Consider the following 13,733-nt stretch of genomic DNA (forward strand, 5'->3'; position numbering starts at 1 on the left):
TTGGTTATTATGACAAGGTGAAAGGTCTCAAAGCCTTCATTTTTAGGCCACAGGTGTTCTTTGTAGAGGCTTTTTTTTTTTTTTAATAAAGAGTATTATTAGTCCTTTAAATTAGCTCTTATTGAAAGTTACCACATCTGTGTTATGTGGTAATGAAGCTGAGGGAGGAGGTCATAGCAGGGGACTTGTGCTTGAAGAAAACATCTGTGTATTGCTTTGACATTCACTAGCAACTTCTTTTATTTTATTAAAAAGTAAGGAAATGATACTGAAATCAATTGCAAGATGCAAACAATAAATAAAATGAAAATACAGGATCTGAAAAAAAAAATTGGTTGGAACAAAAACCACCTTTCACTTCTCTTGCTCCCCTCTCATCAATTCCAACTGCTGAGATTAATTACATGGGCAAATGGCAGCATCGGTTAAAAAATGATTCAACCAATACCTACCACATACACCAGTCATTCTGTCTTTCAGAGGAGGAGCTACTGTCATTTTAAATAAAGCTTTTCGTTGTATTGCAAATTTTTTTGGGCTGTCATTCTATTTACTACATCATTTCAGAGACAGGAATAGTGACCTTAGGAAGTCCTCTATATAGGCATTTCTCCCTCCACTTCCCCTGGCTGATAAAAGCAGAGAGACTTTGTTTCCTGTGCACCTATCACTTCCATTCACAGGAGCAAGGAGAAGTCTATTTTCAACAAAAGGGAGATTTAAAAGCCATCAAAATCCTCAAGTGGAAGTTGCTAAGTAATTGCATGATGGTTCTTCATCATCAAGGCTGGTAACAGATGATGTTCAGCTCCACAGCACACACAGCCAGGGATGTTTATAGGGCAGTGGTTATAGTATGCCTCAGAAATCCTAAACAGCAGCATACCCATGGCTCAATGTATTTTCTTGTTTTACGTCCTTGCTTACTAATGCAAATGACATTTCTAGTCCACTCAAGTTCTTACACCACTCTCAGCACTGCAGTACGGAGGTTGTTCCCATGCCACGGCAATTGGTTGGTCATTTGTTTCCTCAGGCAGGGAAGCATAAAGGTATCAATCCAGCGTTTTAATGCCAGTTTTCTGTTCTTACAAATCTTGGCTTTAATATTAAGAACTTTTCATTGACACCTTCAGCACAATGTATAACCCCTGCAAACTTAAAACATATCTGGTCACAAAGCCCATGCAAGTTCCAAGGGTTTCTAAGTATATTTGGTTATAGCTGTATGAAATTATTACAGACGAGCTACACTCCAGCTTGTCTCTCCCCTCGAAAATCACAATAGCTGCCAACAAAGTGCACAGTACTGTGTAACAACATGCTCCAGAAAAAAAGCACTCAATGTGAATGTGACATGCAAATATTAAGACAGGACACCAGACTTCTTTTCTTTCCCCTTCCCAATGGGTATTTTATTTTGTAGCATTTGCATTAGGTAATCAACTGAAACACTTAAACAACAGAAAGCTGGCAGCACAGTGAGGAAAAATGGAGATAATTTTTCAAACAGTCGTGACAAAATTGTTTCAAGTTGGAATAGTATTGCACAAATGAATCAATTTACGGAGGGTGAGTGGGAGCAAGTATCTTCAACATGGATTGTGGGGAAAAAAGGCACTATTTAGCTGTGTGTGTGTTTAAAAAGAAAAAGATCGTGAAGCACAATCCATGTTTTTCAAAATTACATTCAGTACTGCTTTAGAAATGCTCACAAACCTGTCTCTTTTGCAGAAGCTATGGAAAGCTGCTGATGTAAGTATCAGACAGTACAAGTGTACAAACATTTATAATTATGCTCCAGAAAAGTCTCAGGAAGAGAGGCTCTTTCTATAAATACTGCTGCAAAGGTTACACAGTTGCATAGGCTTACAGTAAAGGAAGCATCCATCCAACTAAGCAGCCTTAAACTTTCTTTAAGTTTAATCTCTAGTAGTCATAAGATATGCTCTAATTTTGAAGAGCTAGATTGGCAGTGCACTTGAATCAGGCTTTTCCATTGACTGCTTAAGCAGCACAGTTCAGACAGTACCATCCACACACCTTTTTTTTCACATACACCTTTAGCAACACCATGTAAGCTTAATGGAAAATTTTAACAGAAGTGTAAAAGAAAATAATTGAATTTTTCCCAATATAAGATAGAATTACTCTGAGATCATCAATAAGTAAAATTTATTCCTGTAATGTAAAAATAGCTAAGTATCTTCAGAAAAACTAAATACCCAAAAAAGGCATTTCAAATGACCAGGATGGGCTGGTTCTCCATCTCCTGCATTGTATAGCTATAAATTTTAATATGTGTTTGAAAATGAAGCCATGACCAGCATACCAATTAAAAAGAGACTGCTAGAAAATCCACCCAGAACAAGCAGGAATGTGCACAGAGGACATTCTGCACCCTAGCCTCGGGTCTGCTTACAGATGCACTAACAAAAGTGAAATTCTTGTTGCGTGGCTGCAGAATTATTAAGGGAAGGAGCTAAAACCACTGTTGCTTCCCACCAGCGCTGCCCAGAGTATCACAAGTGCCCCAGGCATGCTGTGGGTACAGCTGTGTAGTCACCAGCACAGCAGGACCTCATGCCTTGTGCTGACATCAAGAGTTTCAACTGGGCTAGAGCTTTGCACAAAATCTGGGCAGTACTTTTGTACAGAAAGTACAGAGCAGTGTAACAAAATCTACTCTCAACTATGTGTAGATACATGAGCATTTCAGCACCCTTCAAATGAACTTAGCCCTGCAAAAAGCCAATCTCACTCCTCTGCAGAGAGTACAGTGACTTCAGTTATAAGATCTGTGTTCAGGAGGCTGCATAGTAGTTTACTGATCATACAACCTGCAAAAACAAAAATGCACATATTGCTGCTTTCCTCTCTGAGTCATTAAGGGAAAATACATGAGATAAATCATATTTATATACCGTCAAATATTTTTAATGGCAACAACTTGGATTGTTTCTGTTTCCAAACAGAAGACAAATAGAACAGATTATTAAAAATCTGTAAAGCTCCTTTTCCTAAAGTGTCTTTTAGGACATCCGAGTTGATAGTTCTAAATTCAAATTATTCTAACTTCACAGTTGTCTTTAATGGTTATACTAGATATAAAAGTAGACAGTCTTGGTTCCTTCTGTGTTCTACAGACGATCACATTTTCTGAGTACATCTGGAATGAGTACCGCTCTAATTGTTGCTAGCATTTCTAAAAAATAGTCCTAAAATTCTTGTTTGTCTCAACCTTGACAGTTCACAGCAAAGAACAGGATGTGATATCTGATTAAATAGAATGTGTCATCTTACATGAACTATGAAAAATATATTGCTCTTTTAAGAGTGTAAAAAAAAAAAAAAAAAAAAGCAGCTTTGTTCTATTGGTTTTGTTATTGGAGACTCATAATTAAGAAATTCTAAATCCTGGAAGGAAAAAAAAGAAACATAACTTTCAAAACTGCTTACAGAGTAGAAGTTTCTGTAGACCCTACTGAATCAGTAGAAGCTTTGCCTATTGTTTTCTTGTCAATAGAGAAGCATTTGTCCACATACCTATTTCATTACTTAGATGAATACTTAGCATTTTCATTTAGCAAGCTCTTCAGCTCCCTTAGAGGTGCTCTGCTGAAAATTCCAAAGGAGATTCAAGAAGGTACACTAATCTTCTCTCTGAAGGAGAGCAACATAGTTTAAAAAAAAAAAAAATCTGAGATAGAACTATCACTGAGTGGAAATCTTTCCTGGGATTATCAATATTTATTTTACTTTTTTTTTAAAAGTGACTGCTTTTCAATTAAAAACACTTTTAGAGCTCCATTAACTACTTTTTGTGTATGACTCCTCAGTTCCTTTCATTAGCTAGGAAACATGTCTTCATGTGTGACCCAACACATCCTATTTCCAAACGTTGGCATTATTATTGATGTCAACAGACAAGAGCTAGAACAGGAAGTCTTATGCATGGTTCATGCTATATAAATGGTAACTTATGAGAAGGAACTTCCCTGATTATTTGGGAAGAACAAAGAGAGATCTATTTTTAAAATCAGAAGGGAAAAATACAAGAAAACAAAGAAACTGCAAAATGTGCTTGATAGTCTCTCGTTATCCTCTCTGTAATTGGACTGTTGCTTTTGGCTGCAGACATCCAGTTCACAGACCATTTTCCATTTCCTTTGTTTTCATTACAAGAACAAGCCGGTTAAAGAAACTCCACTCAGTAATTTTAAACTAAACCTTCAGCAGCATCATACCTTAGGAATTTAAACCTTTCCCACCACTCCTTTCTTTGTCTCCTCAGTGCCTTCCCAATCAAGTCCTGTGAAAAGCACTTTTAAGAAAAGGCAGGTGGAAGCTGTGTAAATACTCGTATCTTTAAGAAAATTCAATAGGAAAAATTCTTGCAGTGCTCCACGGCCATTTGCCATAATGCAGTGGCCCCAAACATCTGTTCTCAAATTTCAATTTACTTCATCTGCCAGGTGTTTCACATTGTTAATAATGGCAACTCACAAATTTACAACAGTCACATAAGGCAGTTATAGAAATACAATTATGTCAACCAAGTTCACTGCATCTTTCCCAACCAGACTGCACACGACATTGTTCTTCTTGTTCTCTTACCCTAACAAAAGGATGAAGACTACACATTTCTGTAAAACAGAAAACATTCTGGTATTGAAGTCAGAGAGGTCACTGAAGTGCGTTTCAGCAATGTCCAACAGTTAACTCAACCAGGAAGTGGATGTGATGTTTTTCACTTCACACATAACAGAATGGGTGCAAAAAACCCCACTTTAAACTAGTTACTTTAAACCTTTTGGTCCAAATACATAAAATAAGCAGTATTTACAGCATTTTTACTCCTTTTGTAAATGCAATGCTTTAAAACACATTAGAAAGCACCTCAGTAAAAATATTCTACAGATAAAAGTATTGAAGTAGTAGGAAAACCCTAGCCATACCACAGCTCACTAATAGAGTCATAATATGGATTCACCAATATCTCAGTTTACAATTATTACAAAGAATCCATGGAGAAACTTACTGAATTTACAATTTTTATACCACTGTGTAAGGATCAACTAGAACTGCAGACAATACCAAATTTCGTTGTAGTATTCCCAACCTCAGTCAGTGGTGGTGGTGATTAAAAAAACCAAAAATAAAAATCCCACTGCTCTGATTCTTTAACTTTTTACAATATTAATGTGAAAATGACATTTTAACACTAATGAGTAGTTGTAACTTTTTAATAAAACCACATATATAAATATGGGCAATTCCAGCAGCAGCAGCATTTCTCAGCAGAACATGATTAACCATCCCAATTAATATCATGTGACATGATTCACAAAAACAAAGCACAGAAGTCAACCAGTTATTAGGACTACTCATACTGTATACAACCAAAATTTCCATGTTGAAAGCTGGGGAAAATGATTTCCTCTTCACAGAAGTATAAATGAAAATAAAATTGCTCTGAAAATTAAAAAGAGCATCAACAGAAGTGTTTTTTTGATTGTTTATATTTTCAAATAGAACTGCCGTGTATTAATTGCTCTGAATTACAGTGTAGGTTTCTTCAGGTTAAGGATATTGACTCCCACTGAAAGTATTAGTTTGATAAAAGAAATGAAGCCTTTGCTTCTGGATTACCAACACAGCTATATCCAAAGCCCTGGAGGTGATCCACAACCCACTTTTCTCGTACAAAGAAATGTCTTGGAGATCTACAAGCAACCTAGTTTCCATGGCTGAGGACTAAGATGAAGATGTGACCAAAGATTTAGGTCCATAAATCTAACAGTATAGCATTCTTAGCTTGATTTAGGGTAAATCTTTTCATAGAAAAAGTTTTGAGCCAGAATATACAATTCTCCATCTTTTTCCCGAACTGCATGTGCTCTGACAAACTGAAATTGCTCCAGTGCAAATTCATAGAACTCGTTCTCCATTTTCCAGATTTCAGACTGCTGTAGCTTGGCAATAGTTTCTTTTGTGGGAAGTTTTTTCTCAGTTGTTTTCCTAAGATGCGACTTCTTTCCTAAATGCAAAATGAAAGCAATAACTTCACTTTCAAGTTCATGTACTCAAAAAATGTTTACAGTCCTTTGTTATTTACAGAGCCTTTATACTCTCGGTGTGTTGAGAAACTGCATCAGAAGGAGTAGGCTTTAATCCAAAATTTATTAACACAACATGCAGAGTTGGAAAACTGCAGCCTCTCTCACTAAATGTTTATGATTTTTGTATCCATTCTTTCAATTCTTCCTGTTTGCTCTAATAAACCCAGGGAATGAACATTCATTTAAGGAATAAGATTACCCCATATAATCTACCTGGAACAAACCTGGTCTTTCAAAATTAATTATTTAGATGTTAATCTGGTATCAAATGTTAAGAATTTTAGAAACTGCAGCTGAGTCTTCTTTCATAGAATCATAGAAACATTTAGGTTGGAAATGACATTTAAGGTCATCAAGTCCAACCACTCCAAGTCCTAAGTCTCAGTCAGCCATGTCCCCGAGTGCCACACCTACACATCTTTTAAATACCTCCACCACTTCTACACATCTTTTAAATACCTCAAGGGAAGGTTATGTTCAACTCAGATTACCAAAACCCCCCTGTTCTAGTATAGGTCTCTGTAGCTCTCCACAGAACAGAAACAAAAATCTCATTTTCATGTGATTTCAATTGTCTATTTCTAATCAAAATATTATCTCTACTAATAGCATTTAAACCATTATTCTCCCATCTAAACAGGATACTATAGTCTTATCATATAATAAGCCACATCGCTGTTGCGCAGAATTTCTGAGACAAAGATGACCAAAATGATGACCAGATTTTCCCCATGGAGTGCTGTTGCTTTGTAATTAACTTGTTAATACTACATATCTAGGCTCTGTACATCAGATCCTTTTCTCCCTCTGTTTGCAGAGAGAAGCCCTGCTAAGATAGATCTTTTCTCCATCATAAATTGCATGGCCAGCTTCTAGAAACTGAGCTACTTGTCATAGTTAGGAGCCCAGGAAGATAAACATCTACTTGTGTCTCTGCATCCCTCAGGCTTTATTGCTCAGCCAACCAGGCTGCATTGAGCATAGTTAATTACAGCGGGGCTTCTGAGGAAATGTAAATCTGCCACATCAGTCACTTTACAAAACTGAAGCCACTGCAAAACCTTAAAAAAAATATTCTGTTACAAACATATCACAATGTTACATGCAGTATACCTACACATCTGCCTTTACCTCAGCCTTAAATATTTACAAGAAGGATACTTGGACTAGCACCAGCCCCAAAAGAGAGAGAGAGAGAGAAAGAGTAAAAAGAGAGAGGGGAAGGGAAGGGGACTGAGAATCTTCGAAAAGAAGCTTGTTTAAGAGCATCATCCAGCTGAGAGACAAATGTGGCAGAGACTCAAAACTATTTATCTAGATCTAAAGAATTCACACTAAAAAAGACAGTAAGTGGATGAAAAATCCATGAAAATCAACTATTTAAATACCTGTCCGGTACAGTTCTGTGGCACCCCTGAAGAACCGGGGCAAAGCTGCCTCCAGTAACATGATAAAGTCTTCAAGCTCTTCAGTAACTCCCACTAGGAAGTATTCATTAATCAGATTGTATTTGGCTTGATCCAAAGCCCATCTGCTTCCCACATTCCTAAAATGACAGAGAACAATTATAGCAAGTTCTGATGTCAGCCAACAGCCTTGGTCCCTAGATGGAGATTACTTCACAACAGGACATTTGTATAGGAAAGGCAAGACTTATTCCAAGTTATAACCATTCCTAACCTCACTTCCCTTTCTAGTTTCTCTCATCTGTGTTCTTACCTAAAAAAGTGACTCCTCTACTTATAAGAGTATCAAAAAACTACCAGGTGTGTGTGTGTGTGTGTATATGCTTAATGCCTCTATTCAAACATTTTTTTTTTGAGGATTTACATTGTCTCAATATTAATACTCTGTCTCCACTTTCACATTAGATACCAGAAATCTGGCAAGAACAAACCCTCCCTTTTGCACCTTCTTTCTTTCTCTGCTTATCCACATGGCCCAAGAGTAGATAGGTCTGAACAAGAGGCACTGAAAGAGTAGCTCCCAAGTAGCCATTTACTCTCCTTGTGTTTGAGTGAACAATACCTTTGACAAATAACTGCCTTTGATATCACTCACAATCTTTCAAATAATCTATGGGAGTTTTGGGTTGGTTTTTTTTTTTTTTGCTAAAAAGTTTTTTACAGTCTTTGCCATTGTTATTAAGTATGTTGCACTGACAGAAGGACACTATTTGCTTTTATTCCAGTTTCTGCTAAGTAGCATTGACTACTGGATATCTGCTGAAGGTTTAAAAAGATAAATTTATCCTGATCTAAATTATTGTGTATTCCCCAGAACTTTGGGAGTTTGAACTAAAATATCTCCATTCCAAAAGAAGGAAGTAGTAGAAGATTTACTGTAGTCTGACATAGGAGAAAAATGTCAATACTCTAGATTTGCAAAAATTATTTTTAAAATTGAAAACATGTGTTTTCCCTCATAGCACTGCTTATACAGTATTGTAACATACTGCTAGTTTAAAGAATTGCAAAATTGTTTCAGTAAATCCATCTTCAACAGAAAACACATTACTCAAGTATCCACTGCCTCACGCTGCCCAGTCCTGCACACTTTTATCAACTGGACTACATATTGAAATTTGTTAAAGTTTAGATTTCAGCACTGATGTACTTGACAAACAAGCTACATTTATCTCCCTACCAGCATTCTGAGCTGTGGCCACAGAAGAATGGAATTTGAAGCCAAAGTTTCTCTGGAGCACAGTCGGAACCTCCAGCTGCCACGCATTCATCAAAGGTCTGGAACAAAGACAAAACTGAGCTGAGCTTTAAAATCTCATATATGTATCAAACATCTCAAAATGGTTAGTTGCTAAATGTAGTGGGGACAGAAAAACACATATATGATGTTCTAGGAAAAAAGAATTTTCAAGCCTTGCTACACAGTGTTATTAGCATGATCTATTGTCTTAACTTAATAGTACTTGGACAGTCTTCTATGGTTACAACTAATGAACAATTGATCTTACCTGATACATTGATATCCCTTTGCTATAACTTCAGCAAAGGCTATTTGTCAAAACTAGCAAAAATAGTCAATAAGTGTTGGTATAACTGTCTTCCCTATAAAAGTCACTAAAGACACAGCAACAAATGCCGTAAGGAATTGTGTGATCTTGCAACAGCTAGATCTTTATAACACAGAACATTGTGCATTTTGTGGTTTAGATTAAACAAGGTTCTATTTTAATTATGACAAACAACTGCCATTTCAGAGGCTAATTTTGTTTTGGCAATCAGAAGAACTGAAAAGAAGTTGTTCATGGCATAACAGATTATTCCATACAATACTGCTCTCTATGTGAACACACAGCTGTAGTAGCAGAGTTTCAACTGCAGTAACACAGTTTCAACAGGAACTCCATTAGCACTGGAAGGAATTTGTAAATGCTTTACCGTGTGTGTCACCAAAAAGGAAGTATTTCTGATATTTCTAATCAAGATATAAGGCCTCTATCTAGGATATGTTAAAAACAAAATAGATCTCATAGACAACTTTTTAGACTGCTTCTTCAGTATAATTGCAAGTTTCTGTTCAAAGCAACTATGTAAAAACACATTTGTGTAATTATTTGGGGTTAAGAACCAGGACAACATAATTTGCTTCCATTTTGAGGTGAAGTTTATGAGATAATCTGAAAAAATGATTGATACTAGGCCAAAGCAGGGAGAAAGCTGTGGTGCCTTGGTTCACAGTGAACTCTGAGTTTAGAATAGCTTGTACATGTTGCACATCATAGATAAAAATGCAGCTTAAGTAGGAAAACAAGACTTTGGTATGCTTTCCCTAGCAGAGTTCTCTAGGGAAATTCTGCACTGATCTATTGTTAAATGCACCTCCTAAATTATGAGTGTTTATACTAAAAATGAACTGGGACCTGTGCAAAGAAAGATTTCTTTCCTTATACCTGCAGGTTATTTTACAGTTAATAAGCAAAAGGAAGCAAGCCATTTTCTAAGTAAGCTGAAATAGGACAGACTTCCTTCCACACTTCCTCTTATGCATCTACCTTGGGTGCTCCATCCACAGATTTTATTGTAAGAAACCCTTGCCTCTACAGACTCTGCATTTGGAGCCAAGCTATCTATGACTGGAAACACAGGGACAAAGAAAACAACCTAGTTAAGAATTCTTCTATATAAATGCCGTGGTATGGACTAGGAGGGGACAAGAGTATAAAGTACACTGAGATTCCTTTCCACTAATAAAGGAACAACTGACTTCCAACAGAAGTAGTTTCTGACCTTCCCTACTTTTCATTTGAAGAACTTTTCATGAATCTACTGTAACACATACTAGAATAAAGACACTGCAATTGGCTCAGTCCATCTGTGACCTTACTGAATTTTGTAACTAATGTATGCAAAACTTACATCATCTATACACGGACAGTTCCCCAGGGACTCTTTGGAAAAATAGTACTACCTGATTTAAATGAAAGAAGCCAGAAGTTTGATATAGTAAATCAATTTCACTTCAAATGAACTTGAAATGCTTACAGAACATGTTAAATCTGTATAACAACAACTAGTTTCTCAGACCTAAATAAAGTGGAATCACACTGACAAAATGCAAAAAGCATCTTCAATAGAAAAACATTAAATTAATAATGCCATACATTGCAAGCAGTATAAACAGGAATGCATTTGATTTTTTTCCTAGCAAATCAAAGCTTACAGTGCAGTCTACCAAGCAGCAACACTAAGGATTTTTGGCATGTTTCCCAGTGACTATCCAACCAGGTTGTTTGGGTTATAATTCAAAATTAAAATATACACTATTATATTTCACTTTTTAGTAAGTTTTATATCCTAGAACAGCTCAGACTTGGCAGCATGCTTTCCAAGTGACTGATCTCCAGCAGGAAAGAGGAAGACAGGCTACAAAAGATGAGATCCTATCTCTCTTTTTAAAAATGCCTTTATGATATCCTATCACATCACCTGTTCATATGCTTAGCCAGTTCTATAAAGACAATTTTTAAGCTTAATTTCAATTTATTCTTGAAGCTTTCCTCTTCCTACGCTGCTGTGCTGCAGGATACCCGGACAAACTAAAATCAGTAGCTGAAGATGGCGCTAAACCCTAAATAACAGAAGAGCAGTTAGTTCCCAACTGGAAAGAAAAGAGGAATGGTTTGCTCCCAATATTTAAAAAGCACTATTTGGATGGGGGAAGCACACAGAATGATTACTCACATTTATTAGTTGTTACAGTGTTTATAGACTAAGCTGTATTTAGTGTGAATTTTGCTTATTTTTTCAGTGTTTCTTGGTACCTTGTTAATACCTCTCTTATTGACTTGGTACCCACACAGCACTACACTAAATTGTCAACACTGTATAAAGTGTTTGGCTCTGTAAACTACAAAAATTCGTTACATTTTACAGGATTTCACACTGTTCTAGCTACAATTCTGTAAACCATACTCATATATTTAATACCCTGCTTTACTTCTCAAGGTAAGAAAAATCCAAACCAACATGCCCAAAAAACATCATACTGCAAACCCTGACAGTGGATGTATAAATTCTTTCTGGAACAAATCCATTATGGAGCCTGAATGATGTTGCCAACCTGAATCTGTATTATTAGCAGTCAATGTTCGAATGTGCTAACCTGAACTTGTCTACAGCCACCTAAGACACAAGGAGGAAGTACAGAAATTTGCGTATCAGACTCCAGAGTTTCCAAAAAGAATTGCAATGTTTACATTTTTTAAAAAATAGAATAAATTGGGTTGCTAATTTTATAAAAATAAACAACAAAGCCAAAGCATCAGCAGTTCTACAGGTTTTGCTGAAAAAATGTGTCTCAGTCTTTAACAAGAAGAGATGTAGCCTTCTTACATAGAAGGATGAGCCTACTTTGGTAATTATAATTTGGGATACCTAGTAACAATTTAAAAAAAGATTTTATTTAATTTTTTAAACAAATTGCAACATACAGTGAATTTATAAGCCTACAAAGAACCTGCTATTGTCATGCTCTGCTCCAGCATGGACTGGAAATGGAGAATATAACTTACAAAGCCACCATTACCACCAAGGTTGATAAAAGAACAATTTGGCTTTTATCAGGGCATTGCTAAAATTGTTTTCACATGAATTTTAGTAAGTTCAGCATATATTATTGGGTGTACTTTACCTTTTTATCTCCCTGTTTTCGCCTCCGTAGCCCTGGTCTGTAATCATCTCCAAAGCGCAGAAAGTAATAATAAGAAACTAGGCGTTCTATAGGATCTCTTATGACATTTATGTAAATTGGTTTCTTTTTAACACCAAATCTAAAGTAAAAGAGGAAAAAACATCTTTCAAAGAACAAATCAAAGCTTCTCATCTAATATGTAAAAGCCTGTCTTTATAGCTACAACTGAAATCTATACACAGAATACAGGATACTGAGAGGAAGTTTAATGATCACTTCCTTTCATCTTCATATCCAGTGCGTTACATGGATGTGAAAGTAAGTTCAATTTCAGTCTGCCTAAGATTATGATTTTAAGGGTTTATTATTAAAGAAACAAACACAACAGACATATTGTCACACAAATAGATACTAAAAATGTGTAGACAACCATCCTGACTCTAGAAATGCCTTAACTAGTTTTGCAGCCACGTACATGTTTACAATAAGTACAAGTAAGTTTGATATTGAGTTCCTGCCCTTGTGAACTGGGCTTTGCAATGCTATGAGTAGTTTCCTGGCAGGTCTCCAGTTGTCAGAGACACTAACAGCAGGAAGACAGAGCTCAGAGCCCATCCACTGCCTGTGCTGAATGCATACAACTACGCTTATTAAATATAAGATAGTATCTCTAACCATATTAACTTCTCTATCTAAAGATATTAAATTTTTCCTTAGACATTTACTCTAAGCAAATTTTGATGTACTCCAGTATAAACAGAAGCCTGATGAAATGAGGTGGTAAGCTTATACAACACAGGAGAAAAATTTAAACCACCAAACTGTTTTGTGCAAATGCTACCTTTCAGTGATTTATGTTCAAGTCAGCTTTTACAATACATTTCTCAGTTTCATTTTCTTTTCCATTTGAGACATGCTGTGGCAAATAATTATGTTATCCAAATATTAAAAAGTTTATATCACAATGGATATTGCAAGTGTGTCAAGTGCCCTGAAGTAAAGCTAGAAGCTGGAAAAAAAAGTTCTCTTCTGTTCCTATGCAAACTGGGAAAGCGTTCTGCATCGAAAGAGGGCCATTCATGCCTCCTCACTTGGCTCAAACAGAGCACCCATAGTTTTAAGATGCAGTACTATGATTTTTAAAGGGGCAAATTTTGCTACCAGATACTGTGCATATGAGGAATGTTAAGTTGAAAAGCTGAAGAACAGAAACGTAGCAAAAGCAGCAGAAAGGAGGAAGTTAGGAAAAAAAAAAAAACAACAATTAACAGGCATTGCTTTTGCCAAAAACCAGCACTACAGACAGAAATTGTTAAAGGCTACAGAAAGAGCAATTGATTCTCCAGTGCTGCCAGTAGAGTACCAATGAGTCAGACTGGAGCACTCAAAGGCCGAATTGCTGACATCTGTCCGCATGCCAGCTCTGACTTCCCAGAGTCTGCAGAGTGGAGGGTGTGA

General features: G+C 36.4%; 1 protein-coding gene across 1 annotated transcript in view; it reads right to left on the bottom strand.

Annotated features, from left to right (window-relative positions):
• Window positions 1-220: 220 nt before the first annotated feature.
• Window positions 221-13,733, bottom strand: part of HS2ST1 (heparan sulfate 2-O-sulfotransferase 1) — a 76,753-nt gene continuing 63,240 nt past the window's right edge. Inside the window, exons 4-7 of the mRNA XM_066192523.1 lie at window positions 12,276-12,414; window positions 8,769-8,866; window positions 7,511-7,668; window positions 221-6,040 (exon numbers count right to left, since the gene is read on the bottom strand). Of these exons, the coding sequence (XP_066048620.1) occupies window positions 5,814-6,040; window positions 7,511-7,668; window positions 8,769-8,866; window positions 12,276-12,414 (622 nt within the window). The 3' untranslated portion in view covers window positions 221-5,813. The remainder of the gene's footprint in view (window positions 6,041-7,510; window positions 7,669-8,768; window positions 8,867-12,275; window positions 12,415-13,733) is intronic.

Source organism: Chamaea fasciata, unplaced genomic scaffold (genome assembly GCF_029207755.1).
Source record: "Chamaea fasciata isolate MVZ Bird 193981 ecotype frontalis unplaced genomic scaffold, bChaFas1.0.hap1 SCAF_10, whole genome shotgun sequence".
Taxonomy (NCBI): domain Eukaryota; kingdom Metazoa; phylum Chordata; class Aves; order Passeriformes; family Sylviidae; genus Chamaea; species Chamaea fasciata.